Below are 16,237 nucleotides of genomic sequence, written 5' to 3'. Positions count from 1 at the left end.
TCCAGCAGGATACTGTGGGACACTGTATCAAAGGCCTTGCTAAAGTCTAGGTAGATAACATCCACAGCCTTTCCTTCATCCACCAAGCGAGTCACTTTGTCATAGAAGGAGATCAGGTTTGTCAAGCAGGACCTGCCCCTTGTGAACCCATGCTGGCTGGGCCTGATCACCTGGGCATCCTTCATGTGTTGCATAATGGCACTCAGGATGATCTGTTCCATCATCTTCCCAGGCACCGAGGTCAGACTGACAGGCCTGTAGTTCCCTGGATCATCCTTCCGACCCTTCTTGTGGATGGGCGTCACATTTGCTAGGCGCCAGTCGGCTGGGACCTCCCCAGTTTGCCACGACTGTTGGTAGATGATGGAAAGTGGCTCTGCAAGCACTTCTGCCAGCTCCCTCAGAACCCTCGGGTGAATCCCATCTGGGCCCATAGACTTGTTTATGTCGAGGTTATGGAGCAAGTCCCTCACCATCTCCCTTAGAATTACGGGGGCTTCGTCCTGCTCCCCGCCCCTAACTGCTAGCTCAGGGGTCTGGGTACTCGGGGGACACCCTACTCCACTGCTAAAGACCGAGGCAAAGAAGGCATTCAGTACCTCAGCCTTCTCCTCATCCTTTGTCACTATGTTACCTTCCATATCCAGGAGAGAGTGGAGGTTCTCCCGAGTCCTCCTCTTGCTATTAATATATTTATAGAAATTCTTTTTATTGTTTTTAACATCCAGGGCCAGGTTCAGTTCTAGCTGAGCTTTGGCCTTTCTAATCTTTTCCCTGCATAACTTTACTACACCTTTGTAATCTTCGAATCTACTACACCTTTGTAACATTCCCTCTGTTCCCACACAGTTCTTGTAACAGGAGATATCCTATGCTGTCTGTCCATGGGGACATGCCACATAGGATCTACCAGGTCCACCAGGCAGGGACATGCCTCTGAGACGTGACCTTTTTGAAGGAGTCAGGTGGGCTCATGGTCATCCAGAGTCTCCTTTTGACCAGGGGCATGGGGAGTTGGAAGAGACTTGCTAAGCCCTCCCTCTCATCAATGCCACCACATCCCTTCAACCCCTGGCCGTGTTCCCATGGCCCCCCTACCCCACAGCAATCCCATCCCACAGACTTGTCCCAAAGTCCCTCCTACCCCACAACTATGTCCCACATGTACCCATCACCCCCTACACATGCTCCACATCCTCCCTGCCCCATTTCCGTGTCTCCACGTTCTCCCCACTCCACTGCCATGTCCTCCATGCCCCCAACATCTAGCACATCCCAGTGTCTCCCTGACCCATAGCAATCCCACCCCACAGCTATGTCTCCATGTCCCCACATGCCATGGTGTCATAGCCATCCTACCCCACAGCTATGTCCCATGTAACTCCATCACCCCATAGCTGTGTACCCATGGCCACGGCCCCATGGCCACCTGCACCGTAGCCATATCCCCATAGCCCTTGCCCCACTGCCGTACCCCAAGGGACCCCATTTCACTGCCTTGCTCTTATGGACCCGCCCCGGTGCTATTTTTGGGTTAAAAAAGAGCTGAAAGGCGTGTGCGGCGGGGAAACGAAACTGCCGGCTCCGGGGGCGGGGCCAGGGCTCCCGGACTGTTAGAGGGGACCCCGGCGTCCGGCAGCGACTCGTCGGGGACCCCGGTGTCCGGGAGCGACTCGGGGCAGCCCCTCGGTGGGGACCCCGGTGTTCGGGAGCCACGCGGGGCAGCCCCTCAGCGTCCCCCCCTGCAGTGTCCGTCATGGCCCTCGAGAAGTCAAATGTGTGAGTGGGGCTTGAGGAGGCGGAGGGCACTGGTGTTTCATGGGGGGACACGGTGGGTGGCTGGAGGGTTCCGCGGGTCACTAGGGGCTGTTGGTGGGTGTAGGGGCCCAGGTTACTGAGGGAGGTGGGGATTACAGGGGGCTCAGGGCTTGCCAGGGGATGTATGGGGCAGTTTCAGGGTTGCTGGAGGATGTCAGGAAGGGGTGGGGGCCTTGAGGAGGTGGGGGGGATGGGAGGAGAGGTCCTTGGAGGTGGTTGTTTCAATGGGTCCCTGGAGGAAATAGAGCTTTTGACCCCAGGACGGGGACATCCTGGGGGATCTGAGGAGGACGTGAAGGTCCTGGTTACCCATGGAGACCAGCCCCCCCGACCCTTCTCTCTGCTTTGCAGGGAGGCTTTCTGCCAGCGGGCACCCACCTTCCTTGACTACCTGCACAACATCCTGCAGAAGTACCCCGACGGGGGGCAGATCCTCAAGGTGAGATCCCCAGGGCACCCAGCTGCCCGGGCTCTCCTGCCCAGCTGGGCAGACAGACCACAGGCAGCTGAGCTGGGTGGTGGTCCTTGCCCAGCACCAGCCCCTTGCTGGCCAGCTGGGAGAGCGGGTTGGTGGTTCTCTCTGGGTGCTGGGGGGACCCAGGTGACCGGGCACTGATCCCCCACTGCAGGAGCTGGTGCAGAACGCGGACGATGCTGGCGCTAATGAGGTTGTGTTTGTGTCCGACGAGCGGGAGTTCGACGTCACCAGAGGGGGACTGGAGGGCACCCAGGGTGAGAGGCGCTACGGGCACTGGGAGAGACTGGGCGAAGCGCAGGGGTGGCACTGGCAGATACTGGGAGGGATTGGGGGACACTGGTGAAGAATTGAAGAGGGATCAGAGTGGACTGGGGAAACTGGAACCAATGAGGTGTTCTGGGATGTGTTGGGGGCAGTGAGGATACTGGGATGACTCAGTGGTACTGGAGGCACTGAGGGGGGGTTTCTGGGTCTGGAGGGGGGACTGAGACTGTAGGGACACTGAATGTGGGTGACAATCCCCCCTACATATTCCAAGTCTCCCCTAACCCATGGTCCGGACCCCCCAGGCCCAGCCCTCCTGGCCTACAATGATGCGCCGATGTCCCCCCGGGACTGGACAGGGCTCATGAGCCCAGGGGTGTCACACAAGCGGGAGGACCCTAGCACTGTGGGACACTTCGGCCTGGGCTTCACCTCTGTCTACCACCTGACTGGTAAGCGGCACCGGGGACCTCAACTGGAATTGAAGTGGGGACAGGGGTTGTACTGGAGGCACTGAACTATAGGTGCTGAGGGGTGCTGGGGGGCACCGAGGGGGTGAAAAATGGAGGGCTGTGACTGAAGGGAGGAAAACTGGAGCACCAGGAGGCTGGGAAGAGGCTGGGTGGCAACGGAGAGCAGGGCTGCAGGGGTAAACTGAGGGAGGACTGATGAATAAGGATTAGGCTTGGGATCACAGGAGGTGCTGTGGGGCTGAACTTGAGGATACTGGGTGGGCATTTGGGCCACTGATGGGTTCGGATAATCTGGGGAGGCAGTGGTGGCCATGCCATCCCTGTGGCCTCATGGTTTCCATGTCCCCAGACCTGCCTGGTGTGCTGAGCCCCCCATCCTTGGGCGTGCTGGACCCCGAATGCCAGGTGCTGCCAAATGCCGGTGCCCGCTGGAACATCTCTGCAGCCCAGGACTTTCCTGGCCTTTTTGAGCCCTTCTTGGCTGGGCTGGAAGCTGTGGGACAGCACCGTGGCTCTGCCCAGGGTACCCTCTTCCGCTTCCCCCTGCGCCGGCAGCCCTCGGGAATTGCTGCAGGGGTCTCCGATCCTGAGCGCCTCTGTAGCCTCCTCCAGACCTTCCTCACCGAGGCCCCTCTTGCCCTCCTCTTCCTCCGCCATGTCCGCCGTGTGGCCCTGCACCGCGTGACCCGTGATGGGGTCCAGACCCTCATGGGGACACTTGTGGCATCCCCTCAGCCTCTCCCTGTCCCAGGGCCACCAGGGGATGAGGGGCTGAGTCTGACATGGTGCCTGATGGCCCTGCACGGGTATGGGGTGGGGGACAGGAGTGAGTGGCTGGTGGCCACGGGCACGGCCACAGAGGGGCCAGTGGTGGCACTGGGTGCAGGGATGGGGTGCTGCCCCGAGCTGAGCCTGGCGCACCCCCTCCGTGGGACCTGCCGAGGCCGGCTCTGCTGCTTCCTTCCCCTGCCAGCCACAGATGAGATGGCCACAGGGCTGCCCGTCCACGCCAGTGCCCCCTTTGCCCTCTCCGACGACCGCCGCCACCTCCGCTGGCCTGAGGAGAGCGAGGAGGGCGAGAAGGATGCCCGCTGGAACGTCCTGCTGCTCCTTGGTCTCCTGCCGCGGGTCTACAGCCACATGGCTGCCTTGGCCACAGCTCTGCCCGGGGCAGATGCCTACAGCATCTGGCCAGACCCTGAGTGCACACCAAGCTCTGGCCGCATCCGCAGTTTGGTGACCAATGTCTGCCAGGAGCTGGCCACTGCCTGCACGCTGGTGCCAGCCACACAGGGGGCCACAGGGCGGCTGCGGGCCCCTGAGGCTGTGCTGCTGCCAGAGGCTGCAGGGGACATGGCCACACGGCAGGTGGTCCAGGCCTTGCTGGTGGCAGCTGGGGAGCCAGTGGTTGAGGTCCCAGCCCATGTCCGGAGGGCACTGGCTTTGGGGATGGCGGAGGGCATGCGGGAGGCCACGGCCGGCCACGTGCGGGAGGTGCTGCGGCGCCATGGGGCTGCTGGTCTCCTGGCTGCCGACCGGCTCTCCCTGCTGCGCTACGTGGCTGGGGATGGGTGCCATGCTGAGCTGCGGAGTCTCCCACTTCTGCCTCGTGCCGATGGGACCTTCGTGGCCTTTGGGACCGCATCAGACATTGTCTACGTGGACACGTCCGACTGCGCCAGGTGAGTCCACAGCCCCAGGCAGCCCCATTCCCTGTGGGGGTGGGCAGGTAAGCCAGTTGCCCAGGGCACAGCACCTGCTCTTGAGCTCAAAGGGGTGCCAGAATCAAGCCTGGACATTTGGGCACCTCACCGCACTCCTCTCACCCAGTCTCACTGAGAGAGACCTGAGTCAGGTACCCAGGAAGCTGCCTGCCCCCTATTATCCCTCTAGACCCCCAGCACCTCCTTTTGTCCCCACAGGGAGCTCCTGCCCGGCCTGGCCGGGTCCTTCCTGCCCTCGGACCTGGAGCCAGGCTTGGACAGCCTCCTGCGAGGCATTGCCAAGGCAGGTAAGAGATGGGGGCACCTGGGCCACCTTTGGGTCCCCTGATTGCCCTCTAAACCCCAACACCCCCCAGCACCCTGGTACACCCTTGGGCTCCTCTGCAGCCCCAATGAGCTCTGGTACCATGCTGATACTCCCTGTACACACCTGGGGTCCCCAGTCCCTGTCTGATGTCCCTCTCTGGGCCTCCCCCATCCATTCAGCAGCACTGTAGATCCCAAGTCTCACCGTGTCTCTCCGGTTTGGGGTGCGTTGTATGAGCCCAGGGCCACCTCTCCTATCCTGCATCTCTCTGTGTCTCTGGGGACACCCCTGTCCTTTTTGTTCTTCCCACATTCCCCCATCCCTTCTGTGCTCCCTTGGATCATGGGTCTCCCTGTGTTCCCATCTGAGGACCTCTGTGTCCCCCAATACCACTCTCCATAACACCTCTGTCCCTCTCAGATCTCCTCTATCCCCACCAGTCAGGGGTTCCTCCTGTTCAGGGTATCCACTGTCCCTCCAGAGCCCAGGTCCTCCCATCCCTAGTATGGGGTGGCTTCCCATCCCCTGCAGCTCTCAGGTTCTTTCCCCTACATCCCAGGTTCCCTGCCAGGTCCCAGGTCCCACGTACTCCTTGCTCAGCCTCTGCCTCCTGCACACAGGTCTCTTCCCCAACCTGGTTCTGCTGGACCCAACCGTGACTGCCCAGACCCTGCGCTTGGCTCTGCCCTCCACCTGGACATCCCCGTCTTCAACCCCAGTGACCTGGTGCCCAGCCGAAGGCCCCCCTCAACCCCCAGCCTCCTGGTTGCCAGCCCTGTGGCAATTCCTGGTTCACCACATGGAAGACCTGGGCCCTCTGGAGGGGCTCCCTCTCGTCCCTCTGTCCCCACTGGGTGCCCCCAGCATCCGTCTGGCTTCACTGATACCCCAGTCTGGACTTATCTTCCAGGCATGGGAGGACCAGTGCCTGCCACCTGCTGTGGCCTCTGTCCTGGAGGTCCTAGGTTGCCCCGTGGTGCCACCAGGCACATGGCACCGCTGCCTGTCCCGCTATGTCTTGCCTCCATCCCCCTTGAATGCCTTGCGGGCCCTGGGCAGGCAGGAAGCTGCAGCTGTGGCCTCCCGCCTGGCCACACTGCCTGCTGCAGATGTGGACACGCTCCGGCTCTACCTGGCAGACATCCCATCCCTCATGGAGCAGGACAGGGCCACACTGGCTGCTCTGCCCCTCTTCAGCCCACTGCCCTGCTTGGCCGCCCCGCAGCCCACGGAGCTGGTACCGGCCAGTGACACCCCAGCGCTGGAGCCACAGGTAGAGCTGCCTGGAGATGTGGTGCTGCCGAAGGCCATGTTGCAGTGCCGGGATGAAGCTGACCGGCGGCTCCTGGAGAGGCTCCAGAGGTCTCTCATCAGTGCAGCCCACATGGCACTGGAGGCCACCAGAGCCATGGCCTGCGGTGCCTATGCAGGGCGGCCAGCGGAGACACAGGCTCTGCTGCTCTGGGTGCTGCAGCACGGAGACGTCCTCTTTGCCCAGAGCCCCCCGCTCCAGCAGGCTTGCAGCACACTGGCCTTCCTGGAGACCCCCAAGGGCCCCAGGTGCCCACAGGACCTCTACGACCCCTGCGAGAGCACCTTGCAGGCACTACTGGGCCCTGAGCGCTTTCCTCCTGCCACCTTCCGCACCCCACCTGTCCTCCGTGCCTTGAGAGCCCTGGGCTTGCGGCACGGCGAGGGGTGCCTGTTGCCTTCAGACATCCTAGAGGCTGCAGCAAGTGCGACACAGGGTGATGCAGCGGCTCTGGACAGGGCACAGGCACTGATCAAGATCTGCAACTGCCCCAAGGCACTGGCTGGCTTCAGTGCTGCAGAGCTTAGGCAGCTCCAGGCCCTTCCATGGGTGCCTCGTTCCAAGTGCACTGGAAAGCCAGGGCAGCCCTTCCTGCCCCCCAAGGAGCTGCGGTCCACCCACTATCAGCCGCTGGTGGGGCTTGCCATGCACCTGACTGACGCCTTTGTGCCAGAGGCAGAGAAGAAACTGGGACTGAACCAGACGCCGCCACCAGAGAGAGTGTGGGAGCAGCTGAGAGAGCTGGCAGGGTGCAGGGACACGGGCGAGGTGGGTCCCGCACTCCGGCCTGTCTACTGGCACATGCAGGAAAACTTGAAGACCTTTGGGGCTGCCCCGGATGATGCTGTGGTGTGGACCGGGACTGGGTTTGTCCTGCCGTGTGATGCTGTGCTGGGCTATCCTGAGGAGCTGGAGCTGGAGGCGCTGGTGCCCCGGGTGCCCCCTGACTTTCTGCCCTACAGCTGCCTCTTCAGGGCCTGGGGAGTGGAGGCGAGGGTGAGCGAGGAGAGGGCGGTTGCAGCCCTGCGCTGCCTGGGGCAGGACATCGATGCACGCAGCTCCAGAGCTGGCACTGCAGCAGAGCTACAGGTGGCTGTAGCTGTCCTGGAGTGGCTTAAGAACCGGGGGCACCAGGGCGAGGGCACAGTGCCCGTTCCTGTGAGGGTCCCGGAGGGCTCGGGATTTGCCCTGCGCCCGGCTGCCTCTACTGTGTACCTGGACATGGAGCTGGAGGCAGAGGAGGATGTGCAGGAGGTGGTGCATGAGGCAGTGCCATCCAGCACAGCCATATTCCTTGGCACGGAGCTGCTCAGTACGCGGGTGCTGGGGCTGGAGCCATTCACAGCCTGTGGCCCCTCGGAGCCCATCACCTTACGGCTTCGCAACATTCTCCGGGAGTACGGCGAGGAGGGCGACATCTTCACAGAGATGGTCCAGAATGCAGAGGATGCTGGAGCTACTGTGTGCCGCTTCCTCCTGGACCTCCGATGCCACAGAAAGGCCACCTCTGGGCTGCTAGACCCTGGCATGGCTGCCTGCCATGGCCCAGCCCTCTGGGCCTACAACAATGCCTTGTTCACGGAGGATGACTTCCGAAACATCACACGGGTTGGGGCTGCTACGAAGGAGGGCAAGGCAGGCCAGATTGGGCGGTTTGGGCTGGGCTTCAACTCTGTCTACCGTGTCACAGACGTGCCAGCAGTGCTGAGTGGGGAGACGCTGCTCATCTTTGATCCCAATGGCACCCATCTGAGCAAGCACGTGGCCAGGGCTGGCAGCCCTGGCATCCGCCTGGACTTTTCCAGCCGACCACGCATCCTCCGTGCCTTTGCTGAGCAGTTCTGGCCTTACCATGGTATCTTTGGGTGCCGCCTGCCTGAGCCAGGATCCTTTCCAGGGAGCCTTTTCCGCCTGCCTTTCCGCACTGAAGAGGAAGCCGTGACATCCCAGGTTTGCTCAGAGGCCTTTGGTACAGAGCGCATCAAGTCCCTTGGCACCAGCTTCCTTGGCTATAACCAGCTCCTGCTGCTCTTCCTGCGGGGGGTGAGGGAGATGTCCCTGGAGATGCTGCCAGACACGGCTACCTCTGCGGAAGATACCATGCCTCTGGCCACGCTGCGGCGAAAAGAGATCCGAGACTTGGGGGCCCCTGAGGACCCCCCAAGCTGGGCGGTCATCGAGCAGCTCACAGCCTGTGAGGAGACATCCAAGACCACGTGGCACTACCTAGTTTTGGTGTGTCAAGATGATGGGGAGTTGCTGGAACTGTTTCACCAGAACACAAAGGCAGGGCTCCATCCTCTGCCTCCCGTGGCTGGCGTGGCCCTTCCCCTTGCCCGTACTGCAGGTGGCAAGTGGGTGCCTCATCTGGATGCTGAGGAGGGGCAAGTCTTCTGCCACCTTCCCATGCCAGTTGCCTCAGGGCTGCCAATCCACGTGCATGGGGCCTTCAGCATCCTCTCAAACCGCAAGGGGCTGTGGGACACGGCGGAGCGGGGTGAGTGGAACCGGGTGCTGCTCCGCAATGCTGTGCCAGCTGCCTGGCTCCGGGCACTGGACCACCTCCGCACCATGCATGAGGCAGGGGAGTTGGAGAGCTACGAATATCATGTCTTCTGGCCGGACACCAACACTGCCCGTTACCCCTTTACAGAGGCTGTGACTGGTTTCTACCAGGCTGTGGCAGCCAGGAATGGCCCCAGGCTCTTTTCTGATGGCTGCTCATGGTGCTCGCTGCGGGACGCCCGCTTCCTGCACCAGACTGTGATCAGACACCCCACGCTGGGTGCCCTGGCGAAGTGTGTCTTTGCCACCACCTTACCCCGTCCCTTGTTACCTGTGGCCTTGCCAGAGCAAGTGCGGAGGGGCCTCGGGAAGGCAGTGGATGCCGGCACCTATGACTGGCCCCGCTTTTACTGCGAGCTTGTGCTTCCCAACTTGAAAGACCTCTCTGTTGTTGACCGGGATGCACTGCTTCTCCATGCGTTGGATATGTCCCATGATGACGTGAACAAAGTGCTGCAGACAGTGCCCTGCATTCCTGCCACCCCTCATGGCCACCTGCAGCTCATCAGTTGCCTGGTGCATCCCAGAGGCCGCACTGCCTCTCTCTATGACCCTAAGGATGGGCGCTTCCCCACTGGGGATGCCTTCCTTTCTGCAGAGAGACTAAGCCAACTGGAGAGGCTGGGCATGGTTAAGGACACAGTAACCCTGCCAGAGCTGCTGGAGAGGGCAAAGACAGTGCAGCTTCTCTGGACCGAGGACCGTGCCCAGGGCTGCCGCAGGGCTGCCTGCATCCTTGAGCTGCTTCGGGATGCAGTGGAGGAGAGGGTGAACAACACTGTGCAGGCAGCTTTCCAGACTGTCCCCTTCCTCCCTGGAACACTGCCCACTGGCAAACACGTGCTGTTGCCGGCTGCCCAGCTCTACCATCACCTCGATGCCCCACTAGTGGGACTCATCCACCCTATCTTGGATCCTAAAGTGCTGGGGAAAAGCTTCAGCCTCCCCAAGGACGTTGCATCCTTCTTGGGGCTGGACCGGCAGCCACCAGCAGCTACAGTCCTCCAGCAGCTGCAGGCACTGAGCGGTAGCTCCAACGCTCTCCCTTTGGAGAACCTGCAGGCCAGCACCCACTGCTGCTACACGTACTTGAACACGCTGCTCCAGAGAGATCACTCCATCTGGGATGAGGTGGCTTCTGCGGTGTCCCAAGGGGAGCCCTTCATCTTGGTGGGATCCTGCTTTATGCCGGTCACGGCTGTAGCTCAGAAGCTGTTGTTTGAGGCCAGCCCATATCTTCACCAGCTCCCAGAGCAGTACCTGCCCTACAGCCAACTCTGGGAGTGTGTGGGGCTGCGCCACACGTTCGCCTGGGATGATTATGCCCAAGTGCTTTGCAGCCTGGCAAAGATGCATGCTGGAGAGCGGCTGCCCACCCCGGAGCTGGAGCTGGCCTTGCGGCTGGTGTCTTGTGGCTTGATGGCAGACGAAAAAGAGCCAAATGCCTACCAGATCCAGCAACTCTTTCTACCTGACCAGGATGGCATTTTGCATCCACGGGACAAGCTCCACTTCAATGATACGCCATGGCTGCCATTGGACAAAGATGTCCTGCTGTGCCATGAAAAGCTGTCCCGAGTCACAGCCCTGCGCTGTGGGGTGCCTACCACACGTCACTGGGCCCTGGAGAGGAGCCGACTGCCCACTGCCGATCTTAGCCTCTGGGTGCCATTTGGTGCCCACGAAGACTTGACTACACGTCTGAAGAACATCTTGGCTGAGTACCCAGCATGCGGCCGTGATATGGTGACAGAGTTGCTCCAGAATGCAGACGATGCTGGTGCGCGGCTTGTGCACTTTGTGTGGGACCGCCGGCAGCACCCAGCCTGCACCACCTTCAGTGAGAAGTGGAACGACCTGCAGGGCCCTGCCCTCTGCATCTACAGTGACAGCCCCTTCCAGCAGCAGGACATTGAAGGCATTCAGTGTCTGGGGGTGGGTGGCAAGCAAGGCCGGCAGGATGTCACAGGCAGATATGGCCTTGGCTTCAGCACTGTCTTCCACTTTACTGACTGCCCAGCCTTCCTTACTGGAGACAGTGCCCTGTGTGTCTTCGATCCTCATCAATGGTACGTGCCCATAGCCACAACTGAGAGTCCTGGTGGGATGTTCGCTGTCAACCCTGAATTCAAGAGGAACTTTCCAGACATTTATGGCACCTTCCTACCCTCCCTCTTCAACCTGAACCAGGGTGTCCTTTTCCGGCTGCCCCTCCGCACTGCAGCTGGGGCTGCCAACTCCAGGGTGTCCTCCATGGCCGTGCGGGACCAAGACATCAGGGACATGGAGACAGTACTGGCTGAGAAAGGTGAGGAATTGGTGCTCTTCCTCCGGCACCTCCGCACTGTGGTCTTCTCTGAGATCCCCCCAGATGGGAAGCAGGTGTTGGAGAAGCTGCGTGTGGCCACAGAGATGACAGATGGTGATGCAGAGCTGAGACAGGATTTTCAAGCAAGACTGAGCCAAACCACGGATGGGAACAGCCCCACCTCTGTCTCCTATATCATGGCAGTCAAAAACAGCAAGGCCAGGGCCAGCACCGTGTGGAGGGTGATCTCCCAAATTGGGGTTCAGGAGGGGTCTGAGGAGTCTCCGGTGCGTGGGCGGCTGCCCTATGGGGCTGTGGCTGGCTGCCTGAAGCCATTGGGCTTAGCCAGAGTCATGGGCAAAGCTTTCTGCACCCTCCCACTGCCGCTGACCACAGGGCTGCCTGTACACATCAATGCCAACTTCTCTGTGGATGCCGCCAGACGCAATCTCCGCCAGGACAAAGGCAGCACAGAGGCAGCCTGGAATTCCTTCTTGCTCCGGCACTTAGTGGCTCCGCTGTACTGTGCCTTTCTCACCAGGCAGTGGAAAGCCCTGGGGCCTGAAGGGCTCCAGTTCAGACGCCTGAAGGACTGCCAGCAGCACCTGGCCTCTCGCTACCTACGGTTCTTCCCCGCTGTGGGAAAGGGTGCTGTGACACCCACCTTTCAGGACATGGTGAGGGATGTCTATAGGCACATCAGTCACGCACGCCTGCCCCTGATGCCTCTGTACCACGTGAAGCCCTCTGACAGCATGGTGACAATAACCTGGGCATCTCCAGGTGAAGGGAATGTGCTAACAGACCCATACTTCCTCATGGAGAAGCCTGAGTCAGATCTCCAGGAGGTGCTGCAGCGCCTGAACATGAACTTGGTGCCACCGTTCACCGACCTGCAGGAGATCTATGAGGAGTTTGTTGCAGCCCAGGTGGAGGCTGTAGTCTTTCAGCCAGCCTCCCTCCGGCGGTTCCTCAAGGCCCTGGCACTCCCCGTGCCATCTGTGCTGGCTGACACACCCCTGGGGACTCCAAGGAGCTGCTCTGTCCTGTTGAAAAAGTGCCTGGAGCCTGGAAATGTGGCCAAGGAAGAATTGGAAGGTCTGCCGTTGCTGGCCACAGAAGATGGCTGCCTGAATGCCCTCAGCATCCAGCATCCAGTCTTTCACAATGACTTTGCCCACCTCTTCCCCCGCCACCGCCACCACTTTGCCCACAAGTTCATTTCTTATTTGATCCTGCCTGATTTTGTGAAGAAGCTCAGCCTCCTGGAGGCCAAACCATTCATCCAGGAGGCACTGGGTCAGCTGAACTGGATCGCAGGAAGGGCAGAGTGGCTCAAGGAACTGTGGGAGTTCTTCAACGCTGTGGTCTACATGAATGTGAAGAACAAAGAGGATTTGGAGGCGAACATGAAGTCATTCATGGATCATTTCCAGGATATGGTGGTGCTGCCTGTTCAGGATGGTAAGACAAGCTCAAAGCAGCTACTGCCACTATCCTTCCTCCCCAAAGTTCTTCATCAGTGTGAGACGGACGTGGCCAAGGTGCTGCACAAACTGGGCATCCCTGTGCTCCAGAAGTCCCTGCTGCCTTTTCACCTTGCCTCCTACTGCCTGAACACAAGGACACTGCAGGCCAAAGAGCCCAGGGCTGTGCTGGCCCAGCTGGCGGACACCAGAGATCATCTCCACTGGAAAGACTTAGAAAAGCAGGATGTGAATTGCCTGCTGCGCTTTGTGCGGGGAAAACTGGATTCGGTGGCACGGGATCAGCTCCGGCTGCTGCCTCTCTTCCAGAAGTATGGTGGGGACTACGTAGCTGTGGCACCCTACTGCAAGGTGCTGGTGCTCAGCAGACAGTGCCCAGAACTGCCCCAGGGTGCAGAAGCCCTGTACAGCCTGGAGAAGGGCATGTTGCTGCTCACAGCAGACGAGATCCACCAGGACATGGCCAAGGATTTGAAGTGGGAGCTCACAGATGGCCAGAAGCTCTTCAAGACCGTGGTGCTGCCCCGGCTGTCCCAGCTCACAGTGCGAGAGTGTATGGAAGCTCTGCGCTTGTTCTTTGCCCTGCAAACCATCCATGATGATGAGTTCACAGAAGACGTTGTGGCGGCTTTTAAGACTGTGGCCTTTATACCCGATGCTGGTGGTGTGCCCCGCCTGGCCTCCTACTTCTACAACAAAACGCCCTCCTTCTGCATTCTGCAGCTCCAACACCGCTTTGTGCCCGAGTCTTTCTTTGCGGAGCTACGTTACAAGCAGAGAGCTGCTCTGGAGTTCCTCCTTAAGGTAGGTGTCTGCACCAGCCTCTCTGAGGAGGATTTTGTGGCACTGGCCCTGCAGATAGAGCGTGAAGCCACTCAGGCTAGGTGCCACACTGCAGATCTGCTGGAGCGGCAGGAGGAAATGCTGAGCACACTGTTGGGTGGCACACTTCCCTTGTCAAAGGATTTCCTGCGGAAAATCACCTCAATCCGCTTTCTACCTCCACTGGACATCCCCCCAGACTTGATAAAACTCCACCCCCCTTTTGCAGCCTGCACTAAGGCCGTGGCCCTGAAGGGCAGCGTTTACCACTGCCGAGAAGATGTGGCTGAGCTCCTGTGGACAACAGCCACCATCCTGCCGAAGTCCTTGACACTCGAGAAGAATCTCCTGGAGGCCGTAGGAGTCCTTGTAGAGATACCCACTGCCCTGGTGGTGGCCAACCTGGAGCAGGTGTGCAGGGCAGCCTGCCAGACGCGACAGAAGGTGAACACACGGGCCAGCGTGCTCCAGAAGGTGTACAACTTCTTGCAGACCCATCTGGAGGAGGTGGATGCAAGGCACCTGGCTGAGCTGCCTGTGGTGCTGGTCAAGTCCGGGAAAATGACCATGCCACGGCAAGTGGTGCTATCGCTGCTAGACGAGGCTGACTTCTACCCCTATCTCCTCAAGCCTGACCCCTGCATAACTGCCTATGCAGACCTCCTGCAACACCTTGGGGTGGTCCTGCTCCCCACACTCACTCACTACAGCTATGTCCTGGCCCAAATCCACCAGGAGAGCTGTGTCAGTGGGACCCTCGATACTATCCAGAAGAAGACAGCCCTGCTGGCCACACGGTGCTTCTTCCAGCTGCTGCGGGATGCACGGGAGCCCCTTGATTCCTCCACTGTGGCTGATCTGTACTTGCTGAGCACTGCTGACCGCCTAGAGCCATCCCACAAGCTGTACTTCAATGACTGCGTGTCCTCAAGTACCTCTAAGGCCTTGCAGAAGACCTTTGTGTTTATGGCTGAGCTGCCAGAGTCCAGGTGTAATACCTGGTGGCTGCTGCAAAGGCTGCCACAGCACCTGCGGCCGCAGGCACTCTCAGAGGTGACAGAGCAGCAGCTGGAGGAAGGCAGCCTGCGACCCTGTCGCTACGGTTCTCACTGCCCTGGGCAGAGGCGTCTGCAGACCCTCCTGGTGTCACCATGGTTTAGGATGGGGCTGGAGGCCCTGCTCCGGTGGCAGAGCCACAGGTCTATAGTGAGAATGGAGGGGGATGGTGGCTTTACAGGGGAGCAGCTGGAAGTGCAGTGCTGCGAGGACATCCGCACTGTGCTGGTCCACCATGGTGCAAAGGTGGAGGGCAGCTCCCAGCCACGGGTCGTCCACGTGTGCCTGGCTGGTGGTGCCCAGCGGCTCCTCTACATCCGGCATGCAGATACGGTGCTGGACCGACACCAGCTGAGGGTCCTGGAGACACTGGCACAGGAGATCAATGTCATCCTGGGTGGACAGCTGGATGCACCTGCCTTGTCAGTGCTGCGTGAAATGCTGGTCTGCCAGGAGCCACGGGACATGGCCTTTGTTCTGGAGGAGAATGATGTGCCACTGGTGGGTGCTGTGCTGGAGCCAGAGCTGGAGAAGAAGCTGCAGGAGGAGGCTGTGGCAAAGGGCAAGCCATGGAAGGACCAGCACTGCCTGATGCCAGAGGTGAATGGCAACACCCTGGCCACCTTGGGGCAGCTGTGTGCTGTCAAAGGGCCAAAACAGGGCCTCTACCTCCAGCACAACACTGCAAGCCATGGCCATGGCTCCTGGTTGTGCAACGAGGAAGCCACGACCCCGACTCCATCCATCCCAGAGGCACAGCGGTGGCTGCGGCAGGCTGAGAGTGACCTGCAGGCAGCCCACAATGACATCAGGTGCTGCTATCCCAACTGGGTCCTCTTCAAGTTGCACCAAGCCCTGGAGAAGGCACTGGTGGCTGCTGCGCTTTGCCATGCTGAGGCCTTTGAGGCTCCAGTGGAGCTGGTGGGGCTGGCCCAATGGCTGGAGGCAGTGGAGCCAAAGCTGAGAGGCCTGGCAGAGGAGGTGGAGGCGTTGTGTGGCTGTGGTGTTGATGGCAAGGCCACACAGTACCCGAGTTACCACCCCTTCCCCACCACCCCCAGCGAGGCCTTTAGCAGTGTGGATGAGGAGGAGGTACTGAAGCGGGTGCAGGGAGTTCTGGGGAGGCTACAGGACCACCTGGGCAGAATGTGAGGATGTCCCCACAGAGGAGGCACTGGCAGCTGAGCCACGGGACCACCATGGACCCACCATAGACCTGTCATGGACTCACCATGGACTTGCCATAGGCCTGCCGCAGGCAATTTCAAACTGTCCAACCCTGCAGCAGGAGGAAATAAAGTATAATACTAAATGTTGCAGTGCTGGTAGACTTTTCACTAACAGTGTGGTCAGGGGATGTGGAGAGGCCATGGGTGACTAGGGGTGTGTGGAAGGTGAAGGTGACGATGAAGGGATTTAGAGAACTGTGGTGGGTTGACCTTGGCTAGCCACCAGGTGCCCAACAAGCCGCTCTATCACTCCCTCTCTTTGACAGGACAGGGGGACAAATATGATGAAAGTTTCATGGGTCATGATAAGGACAGGGAGATCACTCACCAATTACTGCCACAACAAACTCAAATTGGGGAAATTAATTTATTGCCAATTAAACAAGAGTAGCAT

The 16,237-nt window shown here is 60.0% G+C and overlaps 1 protein-coding gene across 1 annotated transcript; it reads left to right on the top strand.

The window, feature by feature from the left end:
* The first annotated feature begins 1,756 nt into the window (after positions 1 to 1,756).
* On the top strand, positions 1,757 to 15,917 carry LOC141471050 (sacsin-like). The gene is made up of 7 exons (XM_074157442.1): positions 1,757 to 1,779; positions 2,170 to 2,257; positions 2,448 to 2,550; positions 2,866 to 3,012; positions 3,383 to 4,715; positions 4,956 to 5,044; positions 5,685 to 15,917. Exons 1-7 carry the CDS (start codon positions 1,757 to 1,759, stop codon positions 15,764 to 15,766), a joined length of 11,865 nt encoding a protein of 3,954 aa, XP_074013543.1. The 3' UTR covers positions 15,767 to 15,917.
* The last annotated feature ends 320 nt before the right edge of the window (positions 15,918 to 16,237 follow it).

This window comes from Numenius arquata, chromosome 12, assembly GCF_964106895.1.
Source record: "Numenius arquata chromosome 12, bNumArq3.hap1.1, whole genome shotgun sequence".
NCBI classification, from domain to species: domain Eukaryota; kingdom Metazoa; phylum Chordata; class Aves; order Charadriiformes; family Scolopacidae; genus Numenius; species Numenius arquata.
The sequence above is the reverse complement of the archived record's forward strand: the minus strand, read 5'-3'. Positions and strand labels throughout refer to the sequence as shown.